Source organism: Grampus griseus, assembly GCF_964374135.1.
Source record: "Grampus griseus genome assembly, chromosome: 11".
Lineage (NCBI taxonomy): Eukaryota > Metazoa > Chordata > Mammalia > Artiodactyla > Delphinidae > Grampus > Grampus griseus.
Genome location: NC_139005.1, coordinates 95,767,217 through 95,793,312, shown reverse-complemented (window position 1 = coordinate 95,793,312; position 26,096 = coordinate 95,767,217). Strand labels below are relative to the sequence as shown.

The 26,096-nt window shown below is 55.2% G+C and overlaps 1 protein-coding gene across 1 annotated transcript in view; it reads right to left on the bottom strand.

Moving 5' to 3' along the window:
* Positions 1-1,142: 1,142 nt before the first annotated feature.
* Positions 1,143-26,096, bottom strand: part of SREBF2 (sterol regulatory element binding transcription factor 2) — a 60,511-nt gene continuing 35,557 nt past the window's right edge. The window contains exons 10-19 of the mRNA XM_082666695.1: positions 23,974-24,250; positions 21,228-21,397; positions 13,709-13,877; positions 12,110-12,227; positions 11,162-11,271; positions 9,869-10,001; positions 7,244-7,412; positions 4,959-5,144; positions 3,343-3,454; positions 1,143-2,871 (exon numbers count right to left, since the gene is read on the bottom strand). Coding sequence (XP_082522821.1) covers positions 2,651-2,871; positions 3,343-3,454; positions 4,959-5,144; positions 7,244-7,412; positions 9,869-10,001; positions 11,162-11,271; positions 12,110-12,227; positions 13,709-13,877; positions 21,228-21,397; positions 23,974-24,250 — 1,665 coding nt within the window. The 3' untranslated portion in view covers positions 1,143-2,650. The remainder of the gene's footprint in view (positions 2,872-3,342; positions 3,455-4,958; positions 5,145-7,243; positions 7,413-9,868; positions 10,002-11,161; positions 11,272-12,109; positions 12,228-13,708; positions 13,878-21,227; positions 21,398-23,973; positions 24,251-26,096) is intronic.

Below are 26,096 nucleotides of genomic sequence, written 5' to 3'. Positions count from 1 at the left end.
GGGGAGGGGGTGGGTGCTGAGCCATGGATCCTGCAGAGACTCACAAAAGGACTGGGTTCCTGGGCACGTATCAGCCACCCATGGCCACCCACCCTGGTGACATAGGCCCTGGCTAGGCTATGCTGGGAGGTGGGCGTGACCTCTTGGTTCATTCTCAGTCCCAAGGGCCCTGGATCTACATCCCAGGGGACCAGGCCTCCACTGAAAACGCTGCTGTAATAACTGTGGACAAGGACCAGCTACAGCTGCCAGCCCTGCCCCGGGCTGCTCTGGCCCGTGGGACGGTGTGGTCTGCTGTGACTGCCCTTCAGAGAACGGAGTGGCTTCGGGAGCTGAAGGGACTTGGCCCATTTCTCAGCCAGGCCAGGTCATGGACCATGCACTTCAGCCCCCAGGCGTATCCTGATGTGGCACTGCTGACCCCACCTCCCCACAGGGCCCAGCACTCCCCCATCCCAGCCCTCCTTGGGGTCCGGCCCCTCACCAGCCTCACTAGGCCCTCACCATAAACTGGCACTTCACGTGTGCTGTGTCGCTCAAACTGGCCAACAGCCTATGGGGACTTCGTCAAACGCAGGGACTGTCAGCCCCATTCTGCACACATGGAAGTGGAAGCTGAGGTGATGCGTGCGCCCCACCCCCCCCCCCGCCCCATGCAAGGGGACCCAGCTGGCAAGTACAGGAGCTGGACTTGGATGTGACTTGCAGGCCACATCCTCAGAAGCTCACTGCCTCCCGGGAGATGGGGAAACCAAGGTGTGGCCCACCCAATAGGGGAGAGGTTCCTCTCTGAGGGGTGAACACAGAAGGGCTTAGCATCCCAAATCCCAAAAAACCCTGCTGTCCCCTAAACAGCCAGCTCTGTGTCCGGCATACAGTGACCTCTGACCCCAGCAACACCAATACCCCTTTTATCCCAGGTTTGTCCCAGCCCTGGAGTGTGAGCCAGGCAGCCAGCATTGGGAGGAAGGGGCCAGGTGCATGGGCAGACAAGGAAGGTCCATCAGATTGAAGCCCCCTGGGGCCTCTCAGCAGAGAGGGAATGGCTATCCTCAGTTCTGACCCACTGGAGGCCGAGCCATGCAGTCACCACAGCGGTCGTGCCACAGACCCTCACACGCCTCACGCTGGGTGGTACCAATCTGTGTTTATTCAATAACCTACATCCAGGACACAGTGAATGATTCCACATCAAGGAAGCCATAGGTGTATCCCCCTGTTCAGTGAAAAAACAACCCCCCCACCCCTAAACGAGAATGAGAAAAGGCACAGTATATACACATGACACAAAGGCTGGCTCACCCAGTGGGCCGGGGCCATAAATTACAGTTGGGGGGGGGTGGGCAGGAGAGAAAAAGTGGGTGAGGTCCAAGCTGACTGTTCCAGCCTGCACTTGGCCAGAGGAGCCCCTCCCTGCTGTGTACCCCCATCTGTGCTGGGGTCCCGGCCCACTTTCTGCCCCAACCAGCAGGCCCCGGGGTACCAGGCAGCCCTCGGGTCCCAGGAGAAATGGCCTCCGGGTAGGCAAGAAGCCAAGGGATCCAGAAAAGTAGGACCACTTTTCCCTCCAGGGCCCCCCGCTCAAGGAAGGGGGCTTCATTCCTAGTGCCCACCTTGGGCAACACTGTGCCCACCCTGAAAAGGGGCTTGTCACTGGGGAGGGGTTGGGGTCTGGTCCCTGCCACCCTGGCTTATTTTCAGGTCAAGAATTAGGGATAAAAACAGACTATGGAGGTAGGAGTTGGGGTGACAGGGAGCTGAGAACCCATGAAGGCCCCTGGTCCCCAGTCCTTACTGGGTGGCTTCATCTTTCCCAACCCCCTGGGACTAACCCAAGGTTGGGCTGACATCCCAGGGGGCGGGGGAGTGGGAAGGAACAGGACACTTAAATAAGATACCGTTTATTTTTTAAAAAATTAAAAAATTATGCCGACATTATTTCATCCATCCCCAGGTCTGCCCCCTACCTCCCACCCACCTCCCAAGGGCTGGGCTCCCTCCTTCCCTGGCTGCTGTGTGGTAAAGAGAAAACAATGGACTGGCTTTGTTAGGCACAGGGGAGGGGACGCAGACCCAGGGAGAGAAAGAAAGATGCCACAGCAACTTAGCCCTGCATCACGGCAACCCCAAGCACACTGATATAAAAACATTCGTATAAAAAGGGGGGGCGTGCTGGGCACAGTGCCAAGGGTGAAGCGCTCTGGTGCCCAGAGACCTAAGTCCCCCAGAGGGAAAGCCTGATAAACAACCAGGAAGCAGGAAAAGGCGGGGAGATGTTCACAGGAGAGAGTGTGGGAGGGCTGGAGGCGGGGCTGGGCAGCTTGGGAGCTCCCCCTGCCACTTCCATGTCAGGGCGCCCCCAACTCCTGCCCCGCCCTGACTTTCCTCTCTCAGACCCACTGGGGCCTGGACTGTGGGCATCTATCCACAGCAGCTTTAAGGGGCTCTGCCCAAGGGGCCCACTAGCCTGAGGTGGTCCAAAAGCCTTGGCAGGTGACAGCTCAGAAGCCACGGCTCATCCCACAGCTCCCAGAGGGAGGAGGGAGACTGGGAGGCAGAGGAGGAGGGAGAGGAACACAGACAGAGGGAGGAGGGAGAGAGAGACTGAGAGACAGAGGGAAGTGGTGGCCGAGGTGGGCAGAGCCGGGGGTCAGGAGGCGGCGATGGCAGTGCCGCCCCCTAGCTTGACAATCATCTGCTGGCAGTCGCTGCACGAGCGCCGGTCGCCCACTTTCTCCAGGGTGCGGGCGGCCTCCGCCAGCAGCACCGCCCGCTGGCCCGGCGAGGAGAGGAAGGAGAGGGGCAGGTGGCGGCAGGCCAGCAGGATGGCGGTGGCCCGCTCTCGCTGGCCGGGCCAGGCGTCCGCCTCTCCTGTGGGAACGATGAGACACGCACTCGCTGAGATGAGAGCCCGCCAGGACGCAGGCGCTGTTCCCAGGGCTCGGTGTGAGCTGGTTTATTTAATCCTCACACCCCTCAAGTGAGGGAGGTTCCAGTGCCCTGCCTAGTTCACAGAGATGAGCTGAACCCGAGGTGCCACAGGCTATTACTCCGAGGCGGGGCCGAGGTGTGGCCCATCAGCGCAGCCGTCCCCTCCTCACTCGGGGTTGGACCACGTGACAACGCGACCAAGGCTGTCCCAGCCCCACAGCACCTCATGGACCCTCCCCCGGCACCCACCAAATCAAGCCTCGGGTTTCCTCGGTTCTCGCGCTGCCTCTGAGAACCCTGCAGATGCCGAGGGCAGGGCAGGGCTGGGCTCCTCCCCCGTTTCCCCGCCCCTCCCCAGGCAGGGCCCGCCCAGGCCGCCCAGGCAGTGGCGCAAGGTGCCGGTGGGCTCACCATGCTTGGCGTTCTGAGCGGTGCGCCGTCGCAGGCTGTGCTCCAGCAGCTGGTGGGTACGGGTGGGGCTGGCCCCCGCCATCAAACGCACGGTGGCTTCATGCAGGAACACCTGGGAGGTGCAGGGGGACACAAGCCGGGCGTCCTTACCTGTCTGTGCCCCAGTAGATCTCTCTCCCTGCAGCATCTCGTCTGCCACCCGAAGGCACCCCTTCTCCTCTCCACAACACCCTGCCCTGCTCACCCCTTGAAAGCAACCTCTCTCGTCCTCACTCTGACCCCCGACACAAGCCAGGCAGGAAAGGGGAACACAGCACAGGCCACCTGGTGGGGCAGGAGCAAGGCTGCGAGCTGAGAAAGAGGCCAAGGGCTGCCTCCTCTACCGCTGACCTGGAGCGCCAACGCGCCCTCTGGGGTTGGAAAACAAGTAGCCTGGGGGGACCCGCACTTCGCTGGAGGCTGCCTCCAGCTGGAAAACAGGACAGAGGTGAGGCAGGGACAGGAGGGGGCAGGGGGACGGCTGCGCTAGCACCAAGGAGGTTCAGGGTCCTGTTGCCTCCTGTTTCTTCAGAAAGGAACAGAGTCCAGAGGTTTCCAGGTGAAAGTCTGCAGCTCTTCTGTAAATACGAGTCACTGGGGATGGGGGGCCAGGCCTAGGTCTCTAATTTCTTAACATCTCAAGGTTCTTTTACACCTTAACATCTCAGTGTGTGAGGAGCGCTGCCCTGGAAGGCACCGGGGGAGGCGGTGAAGGGCTTCCGCAGGTGGCAGTCTTTTCTGAGGAAGCCTTTGATGGGGGCCACAGTGCCTGGGGCACACTTCCTCTTCTCCACGGTGAGGGGGGTGGCTCTCACATGACTGTACTCCATCTGCCGTGTCTGTCCTGGCTCGCTGCACACAGGGGCCACAGCGTAACCCTGCGAGGGCCCCATAGCTCCCTAGGGTGGGGGCAGCCTCACCCTGAGCCCTTCTTTTTCGCACCCTTCCCTCCCCACACTTCTGGCCTTCTCGCTTGAATTTCTGGAAAATAATTCAGGCAGCGAGAACATGCTGAGTATATTACCCTAATTAGCAATAAAAATAAACCAAACAATGAAATGATTTGCGTCCAGCAAGCCCAGTTACACATCTGCCCCCAGAGCTTATCTCAGACCATGTAGCCATCGCCAAGGGGATGTTACGTGGGGCATCGGGCAGCAGAACCAAAGCCCCCAGGGGCTCAGAAAAAGAATGATAGGCATGTCTAGGGGCATTCTGCTGCTCTGACACCAATTATGAAAGCCAGAGTAGAGAGCTTCCTCATGGCCTTCCCGCCCCTCTCCGCTCAGGCTGGGAGCCCCTTCTTGCTCCCACTGCCCCCAGAGCCCCCCATTCCCGAGTTTAACTGGTGAGGCGCAATCTGTGTTGTCCTCTGTCTGCGGCTGTGTGGCCTGCTCACCACCACGCTCCAGGGCTGGGCACACAGCAAGTACTCCACCAACATGAGCCAAACAAAGGGATACATGGCACCCAGCCCAGTGCCTGATAGCTCAGCTGACCTCAGGAGACCGACTCCACGACCCCAGGCCAGTGCTGTGCGGGGTTCTGCCCTCTCCCAGCAGCAGGCCGGGCCTCACCTTGCGGTAGGCCGGGCGGAAGCTATGTGCCAGCCTGCGCAGGCTGCCCAGGTCCCGCTGGAAGCCAGCCAGCTCAGCGCCCGACGCGTGGTAGGTCTCACCCAGGGCCTGGCTGGCTCCTGCTTGTTTCTGCCAGAGTGCTGTCCGCAGCGACAGGAGCAGGTCACAGGTCAGCAGCTGGACCACCTGCAGGGTGGGCCACGAGGGAGAAGACAGGTGACTGGCCGATTCCTGGGGCAAGGATCCCAGCCCCCACCAGGCCCTCCCCAGCCTGACACCCGGCAGCTCCGGGACGAAGGGCGGAGCCCCAGACGGGGGAGCCTGGAAAACACCCCACAGGGAGCAAGAGAACACCTGGAGAGTGAACTTAAGCTCACGGCATCTAGTCCTTTCCATGGCCCCAGGTGGTAGATCTGTTCTCCCATCTTGCGGGTGAGGAAGCTAAGGCTCAGAGAGAGGCTGCAGGCTCATGTAGGGGACACAGTGGCGAGGACACGGGCCTGATAGGAAGTCGCAGGTCCCTCCCACCTCACAGGAGCCCTCTCAAGGCTGGCCGGGAGGCTGAGATACTCAAAAGGTGCCTTGGCCCCATCCTTCCAGTGGAATCCAAAAGCCTGAAGTGGCAGCACAGCCTGGAGATGGAGGACCAGGGAGAAGAGGCTCGCTTCAACAGAGGGCAACCAAGGCCCGGCCCAAGTGGCCTCTGGGGTCAGGGAGACAGGAGCCCAACAAGGCAGAGCCGCAGAGCAGCTGAATGCTTGGATTTGGATCCACTGACCCAGATCTACCCTGACATATGACCAAACCTCCCTGAGCCTGTTTCCTCACCCACAAAACGGGCACCTCAGGGCTGCAGTGAGCATCACATGAGAGAATGCGTGGAGGCAACATGCCCGGCCTCAGAAGCACTGGCCTCAGCCCACACTGGCGCCATTAAGCACAGATGCCACCAGGCGCCAAGGCCAGGCCACCTGCCTTGCTCCAGAGGGCCCTCGGCACCAGGGAGCAGCGCTTCTCGAGATGGGTCACATGCAGCCCTCAGGCTCTGATGGACTCCCCCAGGCCATTCCTCATCTTGTGCAGCCTGGCTTTCCCCTTCTCCAGGGTGCTGGACCTGGGGAGCTCACCGTGCTGCCCCAGACCTGGACCCTGCCTTGAACCTGCACGTTGGCTGACCCTCGGCCACAGTGTTTTTTGGCTGCTGACAGCTTGGTGGGGGGGACACGGATGAGGTCTCTCTCCTCAAACAAAGGTGGCACTTCTAAGAGGTGGGGTAGCAGCCTGGGGCTGAATTCTGCCCCCGAGGGAGGCCAGCTTCTGTGGAGTTCCCTTCTTCTAGGCCCATTCTCCCACGCAGGAACCCCAATCCCAAGGGTGCCCGCAGCCTCTCTCTCCTTCCCCAGACTAAGCTGAGACAGTCTAGTTCTCACAAAGACGAACAGTACTGGACACCAGCGAGGAATCGCACAAAGCGAGCTGTGGCTCCCCTCGAGCCTCTGGTCTTGGGCCCTGTCGGCAGGCACACTGCCTGTCCTGTAGGGCTGCCTGCTGTCCTGGGTTCACCCCAGAGTCCGCGGCCACTGATGACCTCTAGCCAGAAGTGCCAGACCAAACCCTAGTGAGGGGCTCAGAGCCGGACCCTCCAGGACACACCTCCTGTCTCCCTTTCTGGAGTGAGACCACGCTCCTCCCTGCGAACAGATGATGCTTCACCTTCAGCTGCGTGCACGCCTCCCTCCCCTCTCCTGGATGGCCCTGCCTTGTGACCCAACAGCGAGAGCAGAGCCCTCTGACAAGGCCTGGCTGGAAGTCTCTCGAGGGCTGGGCAGGCCTCTGTGATGCACTGTGGAAACATTGCATGGGTACCGCCAGAACATGCAATGCAACTACAATGCACCACAGCTGCCCGCTCGAGGGTGTGCAGCCAGCCACGGGGGTGCCCAGGACGCTCAGCTGGCTCAGGATGTGCATGTGAGGGGGCCCGTGGGGGCCTGGGGAGTCGGGCAAGCTGCCTGGAGCAAATGCAGAGCCCTGGCCAGCTGAGGTTCACCTGGGGCTGACCAAGCTGAGGGCCCGCAGGACCCAGGACTCAGGTGGGAACACGTTTGTCCAAGTACTGAAAGGAAACCCACCTGGACCCACAGCCTACGATCTGGGGAAGGGGGCTGCTTGCCTGGTCTGTCTTTCGCACAGCCCCATGGGCTGGGTGGGCTCAAGGCGGGTCAGAGCGCTCTACCCAGCAGAGCTGAGCACCTCCCCGAGGGGCCAGAGAAGCCTCCACTCACATGGCTGAGGGCTGGGTCGCAGGCGGCCCCACTGACGTTGAGGCTGCTCCACAGGTGGCCACTGGCCCTCTCGCAGTGGCAGAAGGAACTCTGCTGCCCGTCCGCCTTCCCGGAGAGTGAGGCGTGCATAGCTCTGCAGGTGTGGAAGACGGCCTTCACCAGGGGGCTCCTGGGCGGTGAGAGAGGCAAGAGGCAGGATGTCAGTGCACGTCGCCTGTGGAGAACGAAGGGGGAGCCCAAGCCGGAGACGACTGCCCCCTCGCTGCTGTGACACGTGGGTCTGTCTGTTAAACCAAATGCTGCCATCATAATGGTTCCAGATCCCCAGCTCCAGATCGGAAATGCCAGCCCTGACTGAGGGAGGCTTCCCACCCCTAAGCACCTTCCTCATTCAAGGAAGGTTGACGGCGTTCATTTCCTAGTGAAGGAGTCTGATGATAAATGCATTAGATGCTGACTGCGTAATGCCAGGTGGTGCACGTGCCATGAAGGAAAGTCACGCAGAGGAAGGGGGTGGCATTTTATAAAGGATAGTCAAGGACGTCCTCTCTGGAAAGGTGACACTCGCGCAGAAGGAACCTGAGGGAACTCCTGAAGGAACCGGGGAAGCAGGAGTGTGGATTTCTAGGAAGGAGGGTTCCAGGCAGAGAAGCAGCATATGCAAAGGCCCTGAGTGTCTGACACATGTGAGAATATCCAGGAACGAGCATGGCTGGAGGAGGAAGTGAGGGGAGCAGAGGGAGAGCAAGCTCTAAACAAGGCCCTTCTCAGCCTGGCTCCCATCCGCCTCTGACCCTGCTCCAGGCTCCAGGCAACCGAAGCTCATCTCCTCTCCCTTCCTCACTCCTTGCCTCTGCTGACATGGGTGCCTCTGCCTGGAATACCCTTTCTCACCATTTCCCACTTGTCTCCTGAGACTTGTTCCACCTGCCCGGCCCTCTGGTCCGCCTTCTCCTGTCCTGCCCCCCACAAGCCTCCTCTGGCTGGCCCCCGGGTCAGGCCCCCTGGCTCCCCCAATTATGCGCCTCCTTCCCTCACCAGGCGCTGTGCGAACTCCCGGAGGCTGACCGGCCTCTGGCCCGGAACCCCTCCCAGCGGTGCGCCGGCTGCTTCACGGGAGCCGAGACTGGCCTGGCACAGGCAAAGGCTCCCACAGGAGAAGGCGCCGAGCAGGACGGCCACTGTCTATTCGCTTACGGCTATAACTTGCTGTCCTGTTCACTGCCGCCTCCCAGAGCCCAGAACGCAGCCGACACCGAGTACGCCCTCAGCTAAGTATTCGCAGAAGGAATGACGGAATCATGGAAGAGGTACAGGAGACCCCAGAACGCGGCTCGTGGCCAACAGGAAGGGATCAGAGACGCAGGCTCAACCACCAGGGCTGCCACTAAGAAGCCGCCTAAGATGGTCATTCAAACAATCTGTGCCTCAGTTTCCTCATCTGTAAAGTAGCCACAATACCACTCGCTGCTACCTGTGGTGACGTACAGTACTGGTCCCATTATCTGCACCTGTTCTCTAACGGCCATTGCCCCAGAAGCCAGGTGTTCAACTCTTCGGAGAAACTTAGCCTCGTTTCATAGAGCAGGTCAGGGAGACAGTGGGGAGGCTGGGACTGGGGGAGGGGTCCCACAGCATCATTATCCCTAAAGAGCAAAGGGGCCCCGGAGTGACTGAGTTCGGGGGAAGGAACGCCCGCTGGGGGTCTCAGCTGCACACTGGGGCTCTGTTCTCAGAAGTGAGGTGACTTCAGATGATTTGCCCGCTGAGCCTCAGTTTCCTCAGGTGCGTTGGCTGGGAGAAAACACACACAGGGTGGGCGCTCACTGGTCAGGGTGCTTAAAAATGGGTTACTTAAATGGAACTGGAGTGTCAGACCGACTTTAGGGAAACTGCCTCAACCTGCTTTTCTCAGCTCCCTCCCGCTCTCCTGGTTAAGCATCTGCTCAGCCTTGGCTCTGAGGAAAGACCCAGTGAGGCCTTTCTGTCTTGGAGCATTTTACCATTTCTCTCGAATGGCAGAGGATGTCAGGGACACTGAGATCCAGTCAGAAGCAGCCAGGACACTGGCGGGCTGCTCGTCACTACGGGCCAAACGCCCCCGAGAAGCAGGCGTAAGTCCCCCAAGAGGACAGTCAAAAGCTCTCCGGTGATGCCTTGTGCTAAAGGCCTGTTTAGTGATAGCGCCGGAGGCGGGGGGGAGGGCGGCGGAGAGGAAACTGGATGCAGTGCTGGCACCTGAGAGAAGGATCCTCGGGCCTGCACAAGCCGGTGCTGGCTGTAAGCCATCAGCACCCTGCCCGGCTCCACCGGGAGCTTCTGAACATGCTGGGGGCTGCCGGCTCTCCCCGCCCATCAGGCTGTGCAAGGAGGCCCGGAAGCAGTGTGGACCGCTGCTGGGGTGACACACACGGACAGACGTGCTCGCCACGTTTGGTCTCTCCATGGTGCCCTCACCCCCTCACTTCATCTCTCCATCTGTCATGTAGTCCCCAGGCTGCCTGACCCTTCACCCAGATGGCCACCCAGACCTGCTCCCTCCCACTAACCCAGTGAGCCTGGCACAGCTGGCGCTGGGGACTCCCCTGGAGAGAAGCAAGCAAGTGGTCAAGGGGGGCTACGCACTCTGTCACTTCCAGGGCCTTGGGAACACGCTCCACTTCGGTAAAGTGAGCGCGCACAGCTACGTCGTCTCCCTGGAGCCAGCTGATGGCCATGGTGATCGCGGACGTCCACCACCGACAGACAACGTCTGGACCTAGAGGTGAACAGAACCAAACGCTGCTCCAGCACCCACAGAAACCAGAGCCTGCTGGCTGCACCTGGTTCCCATCGTTCGTGCCACCTCTCCCTCCTGGCGATGGGCTGGGGCCTGTGGGCTGCCCTCTCACACGATTCTGGTGGGAGCGCCAACCAGCACCATCTCAGACCACATTTGGCAATCTGTACTGACAGCCTTAAAAACGTTCACTCCTATTAACCTAGTAATCCCATTTTTTTGGCAATCCATCACAAAGCAATTGGCCTAGAGAAAAAAGGCTCCACGAAGATGTTCACTGTGGTGTTATTTTTAAGTAAAAAGCTGGAAACAACCTAAACTTCCAACAGTTGTGAAAAGTGGTGTTTCCAAAGTATTTGTAGTAACAGGCTCAGGTTACAATCTTTTTAGTGTTTTCCTCTCTGAGGCTAAGTTTTCTCAGTGAACCTGTACGATGAAAGGCCTAAGAACATGTTCTTTTCTAAACTCTGAAATAAAGACAGGCCACGAGGTCAGTGGTCACGATGGGGCGGCTGCTTCTCTGGGATCCTTCTCTCTCTAGGGAGAGCGGCCAGAAGGGAGCTCCGTGTCGCTGTCCCCCAGCAGCCTCAGAAGCGCAAGAGGTGACAGCTCGTGTGCCATCACCCAGATGGCAGTTTAGAGACAGAAGCAAAGAATGTCCTGGTGACAACTCAGTCGGTGGTTGTGCTGTGCCACCCAAGGCAACGGGTACTGTAGCAATATAGGTGCCCAGATGAAAGGCCTCTTTGGCAGAGTGTCAGACCCAAGAGCAGCCCCGGGGACCACTGTGTATTGAAAGGTGAGCCCCTCCCCAGCTCCCGGTGCCGGGACCACTTGCTGCCCGTTCTGAGCGTTTGGAAGAATTCCTGACCTGCCCCACCCATCCAGGGCCCAGGGAGGGCACTGACTCACTCATCGTCACACTTCTAGGAGAATCATGATCTCCTGGCCCCAAAACGCTGTCCAGCACGGCGGAACTGTGCATGAGGGCTACATGGGGGCTGCAGATACACACCTCAGATCCAGAGAAGATTCTCGAGTGCAGACTCATAACTAACCCTGGACCCTGGGACACAAGGGCTGTGAAGGGCTGAATCAAGCAACCTGAGGCCTGCGGAGCTGCCCCACAAGATGCTTACCAAGGGCTGACTTGAGCACGCAGCTGCTGGAGAAGGGGGCGGTCACAATCCCCACAGAGTCCACAAAAGAATTAAGTAACTTCAGGTACTCCAGAGCACTGGAGAATTCACTAGGAAGAAAAGAAAGGGTCCCACACACATCAGAATGTACACAAGGACCACGCTCATGGCCTGGCTGGTCAGCCCCCAGCTCTGAGACCCACCACACCAGGCGCCCCGAGCTCTGCCTCTCACACCACTCACACTCTCCCCAGGCTGCCCTGACACCGGTTCTGACACTCTCCCCTCTGCCGGGAGAGCCAGCTTTCTCTTGCATCCCTCGCCCTTCAAGACCTAATTCAACTGTCGTCTCTGCCCAGAAGTTTTCTGACCTCCCAGGTAGGACCGCCCTCCCCTCTCCGCTCAGGTGCACTCCAGTCAGGACCTGGGCCGTGAATCAGAGTGACCTTGGCCCGTCTGCCTCTCAGGTCTGACTCTGTGAAGGAAAGACTGCACTCAATAACTCTGTAAGAATAAGACACTGTCTGACACACTCAGTACAGGTCGGGGTCCCACAAGGTGTCTGGGCCAGAGCGCCTGCCTTCTGCCGAGCTCCCCACATTCCACTCCACACCCTCCACAGGCCACCCTTCCCCTGGCAAAGAGCAAAGCAAAAGGATCAAATCCCTGACTGCTCCGAGAACTGACTCCACTTGGTGAAGGGATGGGTAAAAAGGAGAAAAAGGCGGAAAGTGATACCCTTGGTCTGGCAGTACAAGGCAAAGAGGCCAGGTCAGAGCCCGCAGAGGGCCCTCGCGGGGCTGCCAGGTTCAAGAAGTAAACATGAAGGAATCACTGGATCTCCCTCTTGACCCTACACTAGGGCTTGTTTCCTTCTAGGCCTCACAGCCACCTCTGGGCTTCCCGGGCAGACGGCCCGAGGCAGGGGGCCCCTCCTGGGGTCAGTACCTGCTCTCCTCTTCCTGGTCTGCAGCTTTCTTCTTGGCCTGAGGTTTCACCAAGGACTCCACAGCTCGCTCCAGCAGGTTCCTGCAGAAGGCCTGGTGCACCTGGGCGATGGGGTCGGCTGAGGAAGAGGAGGCAGGCCGGGAGAAGGGTAAGTGGGTCTTACTTATGGGCTCATTTTGCCTTACAGAGAAAATAGAGGGTGGGGAGAGGAACCCAAGGAGCAGCTGTCCCCTCGGAATCGGGGCAAACGTCCTCAACAGACCCCAGCACTGCTTGTTGAACAGTCAGAAGGTGGGGATGGGGGTGGGGAGGGGTGGGTCCTGGACTGGCTCCGGGGGCGTGTGAGGAGTGCTGTGCCTCCTGGCGCAACGGCCAGCGCTTCCGTTCAAGGTTGGGAGCTGTGTGGCGGCCACAAGCCTCGTCAGGAGACAGGAGATGGGAAGGTGGACAGTACACCTGTGCACGTCTCAGGGACGGCCTCTTCTCCTGCGGCCCAGGAGGACAGCCAGCAGAGGGGCACGTGGCGCCGGCTGCTGCCTGGCGGGATTAGGGAAACGCCGCTCCCGCTTACCAGAGCCTTTGCGTGAGGCCTGTGGCCGGCAATCGTCTGGCTGAGCCTATTAAACAAGAAGCCTTGCAATGCTTGTGACAGCTGACTGTCACCGACAGGCCCCCCCAGCTGGCAGGGCGTCACCAGCCTTCCCCTCACTCACACGCCACAGCCGTGTGGGTTTCAATTTGACAAGAGCGGGGAGGCAGGACACTTATGAACACATTCTGGGCGAGAAGGCCTAGAGCCAGAGCCACCAGAGGTGAGAGAGCCAGGGGCAGTCCACGGCGCAGACAAAGCAGCCTGGCGACGCAGCTGAGATTTACGATGGCTTCTGCTTTCATCCTTACTTTCTGGTGGTGTACATCACTCTTCCTTTGAGCAATAAAGTTATTAAAAAGAAATGACGGTGGAACCTCCCTTCCCCACAAAATGTTTGACACACACCCCTGTACCTGCAGGACATGTCTGACTCGCCCCAGACTCCCGGTTCAGAGAGAGGAAAAGCGCAGAAAGCAGAAAGCCACGCCTGCTCAAGTCTGAGCCACCCCGAACAGCCTCTCCTGCTCCGAGGCCGGGTGCGGGGACTCCAATCACTGTCAGACACCGGGGACAGCAAGCCAGCATCGCCTCCCAACGCCTGGAGCCCTGTCCCTGCCACCACTCTGAGCACTTGATGACCGTCTGTCGCCTGTTGTTCCCTAACTGCTCCGTCTATGTCTGTCTGCTTTCCAGGGGGAGCGGGAGATTGGGGCCAGCAAACAGCAACTCCACACATCCTCTGAGTCTCCAAAGCGCCCAGAACAAGGGCAAGATTCCAGCTGGTGCTCAATCACCATTAGTAACGTGTGGCGGTGTGACTGATGTCAGGACCACGGGCTCTGCATGTCAGAGAGAGGCGAGCTGCAAACCCAGTTTAGCTGCTGACCAGGCTCATGACCTCCCTGAGTTTAAGGAAAACATGGCTGAGGCATCCTGTGTCCCCACGTGTCTGGAGTGTAGCCACCCTGTGGTACCGGTGGCTCTCATAGCTGCACAGGTGCTCTCACCTGGGTTCCTCTGGGCACAGTACAGACTCTCCTTGGCAGCCGACTTCACGGACCAGCTCCGCTCCATGAAAAACTTCTGACCCAGGGGGTGGCAGAGCCAGCGCAGCGAGTCGGGAACAGCGCTGCGCTCGGGGCCACACAGGCTCTGGGCGCGACTGAGGAAGTAGCTCTGTGGAAGGACAAGGACCACGGTGACAGCAGGGTGGCAGAACGCTGGCTGCGCCACCATGGTGGAAGCAGACTGGGGAAGGGAGGTCAGCAGGAGGGTTGGGGCACTCACATACCTGGAAGGAAATGCCCTCACTGAAACCAGGGCCATGGCCCTGGTGGAGTCTGCCGGGCTCGATGACCGCATACAAGCCCCAGCTGGATGGGGGTGGGGCCTCAAGGCACCCACGGGGGCCCGGCTGCACCCTGTCCTGCTGGGTCTGCCTAACCCGACTCGAATCTTGTTCTGGGCTGTGCTGGCATTCAACTGCAGAGCTGAGGAGGGCTCTCCCAGGCCCCTCGCGGCACTTTAGCCCTCAGCCCCGTCAATGGCGCTGCACCCTAGCCAGGTGGCCCACTGGGTCCTGGGACTTTTTCTCATTTGTCATTTTAATTACATATCTTTCAGAGTATTTTTAGGCAAAACCGTATTCTGCTTTGACTAATTTTCATCTCTTTTACCTCTGAGTGTGAAGCGTTTAGAACAGGCGCCCAGCAAGTGGTCAGTGACTGTTATTTACCATCACTGTCACTCTAGAAAGCACTGGAGTGAAAGGGCAGCCCTGAGACTCGTCCAGGCCCCTAAAGAGAACCCCCTGCCATCCCTGGATGAGTCCTTGACGTGAACACCCTCTTTGCTGGACAATTCAAAGAGCCAGTGCCCCAGTTTCCCAGGCCCCTCTTCTGCCCACAGGATAACATCACTCCAGGGCCCCAGGAATAAGAATTGTAGGGACGATGCTGTCTAACCATGTTTTCAGAAATTGTGTCATTTTTTGAGTAAGGATATCTTTATTCTAAAACCCATGTTTTCCAACCCATAAAAACCACTCGATACAGGCCAATCTGAATGAGAAGCTCAGCAGAGAAGGATGGAGGGAGAGAGAAGCGTGAGATGCAGGGAGCCCAGAGGAGGGGCTGCTGGGCCGGGCAGTGGACCTCAACCTTTACACTGCAGCCCTCACCTCCACAATGAAGGTAGCCACCTCCTTGTCTGGTTCAGTCTAATGGTTCTGACCTTTACTGGGCTCTGAGCAGCCATCAGCTACTGTGATGGCCTCAGAAGACTTGAAGGCCAGGGTCAGAAATAGCCCTGCCAAAGTACCACTCAAGAAACATGGACCAAGGAGACTGGCTTTCTTGGGGAACCTGGTGACGGCTGCCTAAATCCAGAAGAAAAGGACCCGGCCAAACTGTTCTCTAATGTTATCATGGCACTCACAGGACCAGGCGGGGCATGTCACTTCAATCTCTAATCACAGGGCCGGCAGCGCTAATGGCCTTTCCTCCTCTTTGCTGATCACCATACTTTAAAAAGGGGACTGGAGAGCAAATGTAGAGAATTCTATGACCTTCTCCTGACCCTCAACAAAGCCCTCCCTGGATGTGAGCTTGTAACTGCAACGGTCAGAGAACAGCAGCTGAGGAGCCTGAAGGGGACAGAGGTTGGGGGTGGTTTGGTGGTAATTCCAGGCCCTTTGAAGACTGCGAACCTTCTAACAGTTGCCCCCAGCTCTCTCCTGAGAGCACATACCTGACAAGCAAGGGAGCTTGATGGCTGCTCCAGGGGAAATCTAGGACCACTGATCCCTAAGAAGGGCCCAAGCGTCACCAACAGAAGCAGAAACAAAGCCTGGTTAGGTGATATTGCAAGAGGAACCCAGAGAAGCGATTTAGAAAATCATTAAGTTAAAATACATTTTTAAGCTTAATTCTTAGAAAAGAAAAACTTTAGTTATAACACATCTCAGCAGGAGGGGGAGCTCCAGTTTAGTGGTTTGAATTAATAAGAAATATAAATCCTGGGATAGTCATCCACGGCATGGCTTCTAGAAGGGAAACTGAGAAAATAACTTCTGTTGCTCTTTTTTTTTTTTTTTTTAACAAATACATTTATTTATTTATGGCTGCGTTGGGTCTTCGTTGCTGTGTGTGGGCTTCCTCTCTAGTTGCGGCGAGCAGAGGCTACTCTTCGTTGTGGTGCGCGGGCTTCTCAATGCGGTCACCTCTCTTGTTGCCTAGAGCACGGGCTCTAGGTGCACAGGCTTCAGTAGTTGTGGTGCGCGGGCTCAGTAGTTGTGGCTCACGGGCTCTAGAGAGCAGGCTCAGTAGTTGTGGCTCGCAGGCTCTAGAGCGCAGGCTCAGTAGTTGTGGCACACGGGCTTAGTTGCTCCACGGCATGTGGAATCTTCCCGGACTAGGGCTCGAACCCGTGTCCCCTGCATTGGCAGGCGGATTCTTAACCACTGTGCCGCTGGGGAAGCCCACTTCTGTTGCTCTTTTAATTTTCCTGGTATTACCACCCCATGATCATTTCCTAAATTTTACAGACACCAGAATTCACTCAAGCTGGGGCTGAGGAGCAACCTCACCACCATAACTCATCTGCTGATTGCTGAATTGAGCGGCTGTGGCAGGAGACTCAGAACTGTTTGGATCCTGAGGGCCACCCTGTACCCCTGGGCCAGTTCCAACTCCAGGTTACGTCCTCCCACTCCAGTCCGACTCGGCGGTTCTCAAACTGTGTGCCAAGGCACCCCAAAGCACCGCAGAAAACTCCACAGGGGTGCCACTGGATATGTCACACTTTGGGGGGAAACACAGCAATGCTCAACATGAATCGGATACCATGTAAACTGCTAGATGGAGGCAGTTCGGTCTCAATGTGAGACTGCATGACCGTCCTCTGGGTGGTGTCATCTTTGGGAAGCTGAGTTTTTGGAGGCTGTTTTAATAAAAAGCAAGTGCAGCGTGAAAGCTGGTGTGGGACAGGAAGTGAAGGTGGTGGCGTCCAGCCTGATTTCAAAGTCTGAGAAGGCACATGCAGCAGGCACACACATCCCATTAGTAAGTATCTATGGTTATTAAGAATAGAACTCAAACATTATTTCTTCCTTCAGTTCTGTGTATTATTTTTCCAAGTGGCCACTAAGTTGTTAAGACAAATATCTATTAAGATGTTTGCACCTAATTAACAAACAGAACTGTTAGGTATTTCCTTTAGCCCAAGGAAACCATGAAAAAAATTACTGAGGCACAAAGGGTGCCGCGAACCAAGAAAGCCTGGCAACCTCTGGTCTACACCATTTTCACGGAGGCCAGCCCTCTGCGTGACCCCCAATGCCTGACTCATTTGCTGGCTAAATACATTCCACCTTCAAATTCAAATTCAAAGCTTCTTCCTATTTAAGAAAGTACTATCTGGGTCTCTCATTCCCCTTCCAAGAGAAGCAAACAGATGAGAGGGGCAGCTACTTTCCTAGAGACTGGTTCCTCTCCTCTTCCCACCTTACTGAAAATGCACACTTGGCGATACCACTGATTTTCCAAATATCGATACTCTTTGACCCAGCATCACCACCTCTAGACTTAACCTGAAGAGGTATTGTACAAGCGGGTGAGGGTACTTCCCGCAGTACTGTTTCTAACCGCAAATGCTGGAAACAACCCAAACATCTAGCAGCGGCACACTGGCTCCATCAAGGACGGTATTTACACATGCTGGAGCAGCAAGTGGAATAGGAGGCAACAAAGAAAGAGGCCCAAGACTTATAATCTGGTTGAAAAAAGCAAGTGGCAAAACAGGGTTTCTGATATGATCACATTAAATAAATTATAATGCATATATGTTCTGACGTGCAGGAAGAAAACTGAGGAAATGCACATTAAACTGCTCACTGCTTGTTAGGCATACCCAATATTTTTGGGGTGGGGGACACTCATTAGGGAACCATTTTCCTGATCCTCAGCTGTTACACACATGCCTTCCTCAAATGGGCTGAGTAGCCCATTAAAGAACACCTGTGTCTTAGCAACAAAGACAATCAAAACCCCAGTGGGATTTCTGGGATGACGGGATAATCCTAAAATTTATAAGGCAAGGTAAAGAGCAAACACTAGTCACTAAAGCCGGAGGACTGACACTTCCAGATATCAAGACGTATTCGAGGGGTTGGCCATTAGGGGTGTGCGGTGTTGGTGCAATGGAACTGACTAGAGCGTCCAGAAGGAGACTCATCACACGTGGACATTTAATTTAAGCAAAAGGTGCCACTTGGTGCGGTGCGGAAAGGGCAGTCATTTTAACAACAGATTCTGGGGTTGGGAGATAATACATATGAAAAAAAGTCGATCTTGCACCCCTACCTCCAGCTCATACAAAAATCCGTTCTAAGTGGATTATAGACCTATGTGTGAACATTTGAAAATAAAGAGACTAGCAGATACCATAGGAGAGTATCTTCATGACTTTGGGGTAGGATAAAGATATATTAAACAGGACAGAAAATGTCTAATTGCTAAGGAAAAGACGAATAATCTGGATTTCATGAACATTAAGAACTTATGCTCAGACTTCCCTGGTGGTACAGTGGTTAAGAATCTGCCTGCCAATGCAGCGGACAGGCGTGCGAGCCCTGGTCCGGGAAGATCCCACATGCCGCGGAGCAACTAAGACCGTGCGCCACAACTACTGAGCCTGCGCGCTAGAGCCTGCGAGCCACAGCTACTGAGCCCTCGTGCCACAACTACTGAAGCCCACACACCTAGAGCCCATGCTCCGCAACAAGAGAAGCCACCACAATGAGAAGCCCGCGCACCGCAACGAAGACAGTAGACCCTGCTCACCGCAACTAGAGAAAGCCCACACACAGCAACAAAGACCCAACACAGCCAAAAAAAAAAAATAACTTGTGCTCATCAATCAATACCACGGAGAGAGAGAACAGGCAAGTCATAGAGGGAAACGATATATGCAAAGCACATATCCAACAAAGGATCATAGCCAGAAAAAAGAACTCCAAACCAACAAAAAGAAAGACGTCACAAATAAAAAACAGGTAAAAGACTTGAACAGGGTTTTCACAAAAGAGGCTATCCAAATGGCCAACAACCTATCCCAATGGCCAATGATCAAATGGCCAACAAACTATCCCAATGGCCAATGATAAGGTGCTCAACATCCTTCATCACCTGGGAATTGCAAATGAAAACTATGAGATACCACCAGCAGGGCTAAAAAAACAACACTGTCACGTGGTTGGTGAGGGTGCAGAACTGGAACCCTTTCCACTGTTGGTGAGGTGAAAATTGGTACATCCACTTTGGAAAACTGTCAGGCAGTGTCTACTGAAGCTGAACATATGCATAACCTCTGACCTAGCAGCGCCATCCCAGAAACGCAGTCATATGTTCACTGAAAGATGAACAGGGATGTTCACAGCAGCACTATTCACAATAACCAAAAACAGGAAACAACCCAAAAGTCCATTTGTAAGCGTCTAGTCATACAACGGACTACTATAACGTAATGAGAATGGGCAATCTGTAAGTACACGCAACATAAATGAACCTTACACGTGACACTGAGCGAAGACAGCCAGACATATACAGGACATATGTGTGACTCTCCTTTCATGGGGATGGTGGTCACCTGGCTGGAGGGCTTGAGGGGAGGGGCAGTTTGCTGACTGCAAGGGGCCCAAGGTAGGCTTCTGGGATCTTGGTCGTGTTCTGCTTCTTGATCTGTCTGCTGGTTATAAGAGTGTGTTCATTTTGTGAAGTCACTGACCTGTGTATTTATTTATTTACTTATTTATTAATATTATTTTTAAATATTTTCTTATTTATTTATTAGTTATTTGGCTGTGCCAAATAAGTACTTAGTTGCGGCACACAGGATCTTCATTGCGGCACGCGGGATCTTTAGTTGCGGCACGCGGGATCTTTAGTTGCAGCATGTGGGATCTTTTTTTAGTTGCGGCATGTGGGATTTAGTTCCCTGTCCAGGAATCAAACCCGGGCCCCCCTACATTGGGAGCGTGGAGTCCTAGCCACTGGACCACCAGGGAAGTCCCTGACCTGTGTATTTATAATTTGCGTACTTTTCTACATGTATATTGTACTTCAATGAAAGGTTTACAGGAACAACAAACAACAGGTGGGTTAAATTACGGTGACAGAAATCAGAATGATGGTTACCTCTGAGGGGGGCAGCATGAGTGAAGGCCTGCAGGAGGCTTTTGGGGGTGATGGGAACGTACCACTTCTTGATCTGGGCGGTTGTTTACATGCGTAAGTTCACTTTGTAAAAAGAGCTGTTAAGTTAAAATGTGCATATTTTTCTGTATGTATGTTGTATTTCCGTAAAATTAATGCCTTCAAAGTACTTCTGGGGGGCAGAGAGGTTACAAATGTAACGACATTGGCCCAGAGCACTAGGACTGCTCTCAGCCTAGATTCACTTTGCCCAGAAAGCCCACCTTGACTTCCTCTAAGATGGGGTCGGGAGCCCAGTGTGCTCTCTGGGCAGCCAGATTAGCCCCACCCTCACACTCATCTACTGCCCTGAAGGCCTGGTCCTGGTCTGGTTTCCCTGACAGACTATGTGCTCCCCCAGGCAGGGCGAATGTCCTGCTTGCCACTGCACGTCCTCCCTGGGAAGTGCCTGGCCTAGAGCAGGGACTCAGTCACGTTTGCTGAATGAACGTCTTATTTGGGTCTTGGAAACGGGGTTGAGACACAGAAAGTACACTGGGCTCTCCTATGCCCTTCGTCACCCAGATTACGGTGACACACTTCAAGAAACGTATCAGCGTCACCACAGGGCACGGTCCTGCTCATTCTCAGCTCATCAGCGTTATTAATGAGATATGGAAATGGATAGGGGGGATGTGATCATTCTTTTCTGAAACAGCTGATGTGTTCGTCAGCCTACCCAAAGTAGACATTGAATGAAACGTGCCTGTGTCTGCTGCAGTAAGAGGAAGCCTGAGGTCAGCAGAGGCTGGGAACTAGCTGGTAACAAGGACTGTGAATTATCCAGTTGTGAATTCCCGAGGCTGGCCCTGTGTCAGGCTCACTGGAGGCGCCTGAAACCCCAGTTCCCACCCCAGAATCTGACCTGAGCTCCTCACAAGACATACATTGTTTTCCATTTCTGGATCCACAGTGCCGTGATCAACACAAGGTACCAAATAGAATACTTCTGAGTGAACAAAAGAACCAGGAGACACACCAGAAGATTCCAAGCAGAAGAGTCATATATTAATCCCTGAATACAGGTCGCTCTTATCACTGAATCAATCTTCTCACCTCAGGGCACTAAAATGCCTTGTTATGCTTCTAAGGGAGGAATTTCGTCTGTTGTGTTCACTGCCCTAAGTATTTGTGGAATGACCCACTGAATGAATGTCTACCCCTCTAGGTGGTCGGCCCCCCAAGGGCGGGGGCCCACACCTATGTTCACATCTTGGCTCCTGGCTGGGAAGGGCACTCAGCGAAGGTCCACAGGAGGGAACTGAAGCACACTTACCGCCAGGAAGCCCAGCTTGCCTCCACACTGCGTCTTGAGCCCCATGGCGGCCGTGAGATGGATCTCAACCAGCGTGCTCGGGGGGATTTTCTCCTCTGCACATTCAGCCAGGTTCACAGCGCACAAAGCCATGTGTACATCTGAACAGGCGGATCCCACAGGAAGCTTGCCTATGGCGGCAGAAACGGACAACGACTGTTGACAGATTCCCTCGACCCAAGCTTTTTCCTGCTTTCTCAAGCACAATCGGAGCACCAGCAGAACCAGAGGAGAAAGTCTGTGAGCTCGGTGATCACACAGTCCTGGATGGGGTGCCAGGCTCTGTGACTTCGTAGCAGTGTGCTCCTTTCTGCCTCACAGGTTGTTGGGGACAAGAGAAAACACAGGTCACAGGTCTGGCCCGTGGCCCCAGCCCTGTGTAATGGGGAGTGGCTGTGACTGCAGGCCGGTGAACAGGACTCAGAGGCGCAAACTCCAACGCTTTCCAAAACGGCGTCAACAGCATGGCCACGTCCTGCTAACACAATCCTGCGTCTCCAAATGTTGCGAGAAAGGTTATAAAAATTAAAGACAAAAACCCCAGAACAAACTGACGTGACTTTATTTTCATTCAACAAGACCCCACAGTATATAAGCGCACACCCTCCTGAGGTGGGGGGACGTGACACACAACTGAGCCGTGACAGCGGACACATCATGGGGCGGAGGTGGAAGGCCAGGAGAGGCTTACTAACCCTCCCGTGAGGGCTGTACAGCTCATCTGCGGTGGTCCTGAACTCGGGGACCAGAGTGCCCTTGCTCAGGCCCCGGGGCCCGTCGAGGCTCTGAGGCTTTCACGCTGCTGCCTGCTTCAGTCCTCACCACAGTGCAGGGAGGTGCCCAAGGCAAGCAGGCGCCTCACTCTGCTGAGCCTCAGGGGTGGCCCAGCCAGGCCTCCCAATCCCACCCAGCCTCTCTGGTCTTTTATCAGCCTCCAGACTTCATTCTGCACAGGCGTTAGGTGTTGGTCCCCCCCGGGAGGCACCACCGACTGGCCTTTCTCCTTTGCAGGGAAGGAAGGCGGAGGGCAGTGTGGGGACCGTGTCACCTCTGTCCTCTTGGTGCCTTGCGCGGGGCCAGGCCCACAGAGTGCTCAGTGAATGTGGGCAGAATGAGTGATGTGAACCATCCCAGCTGGAATTCTCCTGAACAGATGCAGCCTCCAGATCAGAGACCTGGGATGGAGCTGCTTCCCTCCCCCCGGGCCCGGGCACACTGATGGGACAGAGAAGCAGGGTAGGTCTGCAAATGGCCCTCTGCTAGAACTCTACGAAGGCCCCAGGTGTTCACACCCCACAGCTGGCTCCAGTGTCTCATCTCCACTCTCCCTAGGGCCTGGGCTGAAGCTCCCTCCCTCAGCCACCAGGGCCCTATATCCTGTTACCACATCCCACTGCTGTTCTCTGCCCTCATCTTATCGATGGCCCAGCAGCAACTTCCCTTCTTGAACCCTCTGACTTTGCTCCCTCGACACCAAGCATCTTGGCCTCTCCTGCCTGACCACCTCTCAGGCAGCCTCTGCCCGACTCCTTGTCCCGGGCCTGCCCCTTCCGTGCGGGTCTCCTTCCACATGCCCTCGAGGGGCCCCCCTTCACCACAAGCCCTCTCATCAGCACCCATGGTTTTCATTCTCACCTGCAGGCCAAAGACCTAGCTCCTTTCCTTGGCCTGCAGATCCAGCGTGGCCCCCACCACTGCATCATTTCCCCTCGGTGTCTCACAGGCAAGTGTCCCGAGCGGAACTTCTCACCTCCTCCCTAGAAAACTGCTTCTCCTCTCGTTTTCCTTACCTTTGCTGGTGGCAACAGCGTTCACCCAAACGCTCAAGCAAGAAACCAGAGAACCATCTTAGCTAGCTCCTTTCCTTACCCTTCCTGTCCAATGAGTCCCCAAGGCCTGTCAACCCCACTTTCTCCTTTATCTCTGTCCTGTCCTCTTGGCACCTGCATTAGCTTCCACTGGTCCTCCCTGAAGGCAGCCTCAATGCTCTCTTCAGAGCGAATCTTCTCGACCTCAGAAGCACAGACCTGATGACATCATTTCCTCCACTGCACTGGCTCCCATCCCTCTCCCCTTGCACAGCCAACCTTGGGGACCACTGAAATATTCTCCTCCAGAGCTACCCACGTGGGGTTCCTCCTTGGGAACATGCATCCCTCTGCCTGGAAGGCACCTCCCCTTCTGCAGAGCTGGTGAACTCTACGCATCCTTTCGTGCAAAGCCTTTCCTTTTCCAGAAAGCCTTTCCTGAAACCCTCCCCAATAAGGACCCCTTCCCCTGAACTGAAATCCAATTCTTCCGCTACCTCTACCACACTGAACTGTAATTCACTTGCTCACCTGTCTGCTTCTCCATTAGAGCAGGAGTTCGTTGAATGAAATAAATGATCATATTTCACTGAATCTAAGATGCCATCAATTTTAAGTTTCACTATTAAGTACCACCAAGGAAAAAACACTGCCAACTCAACCATGACATTCATTGTGTAGAGGACAAAGCCAAGCGTAGAGATGTTAATGTGAAAAATGTGTGTCTTAAATTGATGAACTGCAATCTTTACCGCTGTAGCTGTTTGTCTAACCATCCTAAATGGGTAGTGTGAAGGGGACATCATTCAGCTGGGGCAGAAAACTGGCAAACTGCGCCAGGGTGGAGCGATGGCATGGGGGCACTTCGAGGCAAGACAGGCCGTGGTGGCAGCCCTCACCTGTGATGTGCAGCTGGTGCAGCCTGTGATAGGCCAGGGCTGCATCCCGAGCGCTGGTCTTAGCTTCCTCCTCAAAGCCTGCGGCAGTGGCCAGGGTGGCCCGCCGGTGCTGGAAGACCTTCTTGAGCAGCCAGCGCACCAGGCGCAGCTTCTGCAGGCTGTAGCGGATCACGTTCCAGGAGAGGCTGCAGGCCAGGTCCAGGCGGGAGGTGGGCAGTGCCCGGCCCAACACCGACAGGCAGGTTTGCAGGTTTGCAGCGGCAGCTGCAAAATCCCCCTAGCAAGAGGCAAGAAGGTGTAATGTTCGCTGGCCTTGGTGTGGCCTTTTTGTTTACTTTAACAAAAACTCTTACTTTCTCTTCACCCCTCCAGACTATTAGAGTAATACATACTCACTGAAGAAAATCTGGGAAAATTCAGAAAGCTACAAAAAAGTGAAAAGAAATCACCTGTAATCTTATTCCCCAGAAAGAATGACTGCTGACATTCTTTTTTAATTTTTAATTTTAATATATTTCCTCCCAGTCTTTTTACTAAATTTAGATGGTACTGTGTTATATCTTCAAGCAAATACTATTCAGAATTTCAGAATTTATGTATGTAGCTTTCATACATATGGTGATGACATGGATCTAGATGATGAACGATGTGATCTTTTAGGTTCTCAAAGTGTGGTTCCCAGAGATCAGTAGCATCTTGTTAGATGCTACTGGTTTCTGGGAATCTTGTGAGAAATGTGAATTCTTGGTGCCTCACCCTAACCCTCCCCCCCACCCCCTGACCTAATGAATCAGAGCCTCTGGGGTCAGGGCCTCTGGGTGATCCTAATGTCTGCTGACGTTTGAGAACCACAGTTTTAGGCAAATACACAGCTAAACTACTCTAACCAAGGATCTGAACAACTCTCTGCCAACCTGAGAGGGTCTAGCAGGGAGTCTACTGCCCTGTATTGAAGGCCTTTTTCTCTGTTTTTCTCATTACTGAAGGCGACACAGTCTTGAGAAACTGGAGTAAACGCTCTTCTCCTTTCCCATCACGCAGTGGGTATGATACCTGTACTTTCCTTCCTGCACCATTACAGAAAAGAGGATCCTTACAAGGGGAAAGTGGATGCCAACGCTCTGAGGATGACAATCTCTGAGATGGTGCTGCCATCCTTCCAGCCAGGAGAAGCACCTGTGTTTACAGGTTCCAAAGGAGGTGGGCCTTTCTCTGTGTCTCCTGGCTCCTCCTTCCCGTCTTTCCCAGGAAGGTTGGCTGTTTCTAAGGCTCGGGCTTTGGCTCTTGTCTCTTCCAACTCACCAATCCAACTCGCCCTTGAGTGCCCTCCCCTGGCAGACGCACAGCTTCCAGCACACCCTGGTCCCGACCCATCTTGGCCACCACGGCCTGCCTCCTGGTCGGGAAGCTTCTCACCCTCAGGGCCCTCTCACAGCACTTTCAAGCAACACGGTTAGACGGAGCCCACCACAGCTTCCAGCCTCCCCCATCTCTGAGTCACTGTCACTGCCACTTTCCTTCCATTTCACATCCCAGGTATTTCTTGAATTCATGCCTTTCCTTTCAATTTCCAGTTCCTTGTCACCTCTCACCCAGCCTCCTCTAAGAGCACCCTCACTTGCTTCCATGCATCTGTGTCTCCCTCCTCCAACCCACCCTTCATACAGCCACCAGAATGACGTTCGTAAAACACAGCCCTGAACCTGTCTCTAGGATAAACATCTAGGGGTACGTGTCATCCTGTGTTAGGGGTGGCGCCAACAACCACACCTATATTGCAGTAGCCGCAGCCCTGGACATGGCTGACAGGTCCACTGACAGACTGGCTGGCCAAATTCTCTCTTGTAGGGTCCGCAGCTGGCAGGCGGGGAGAGCAAGCCCATGGCTACCTGCTGCCGAGGGCTGGACTGGTCCTTGCTCCTCCCGAGACACGGGTGTTTAACTCTTCCTTCCGTGCCGTGAGTTTGCCCCAGAATCCTTCCCATAAACTCCTTTGTTGATTTCATAAGAGGACTTGCAGCAAATTTTCCTGCTCAAAAACCTTCCTGGTTCTCCAGAGAACTGGGACAAAAATCTCAAATCAGTTGCTAGTCAAATACGTCTCCAACTTGGGCCCTAGCTAC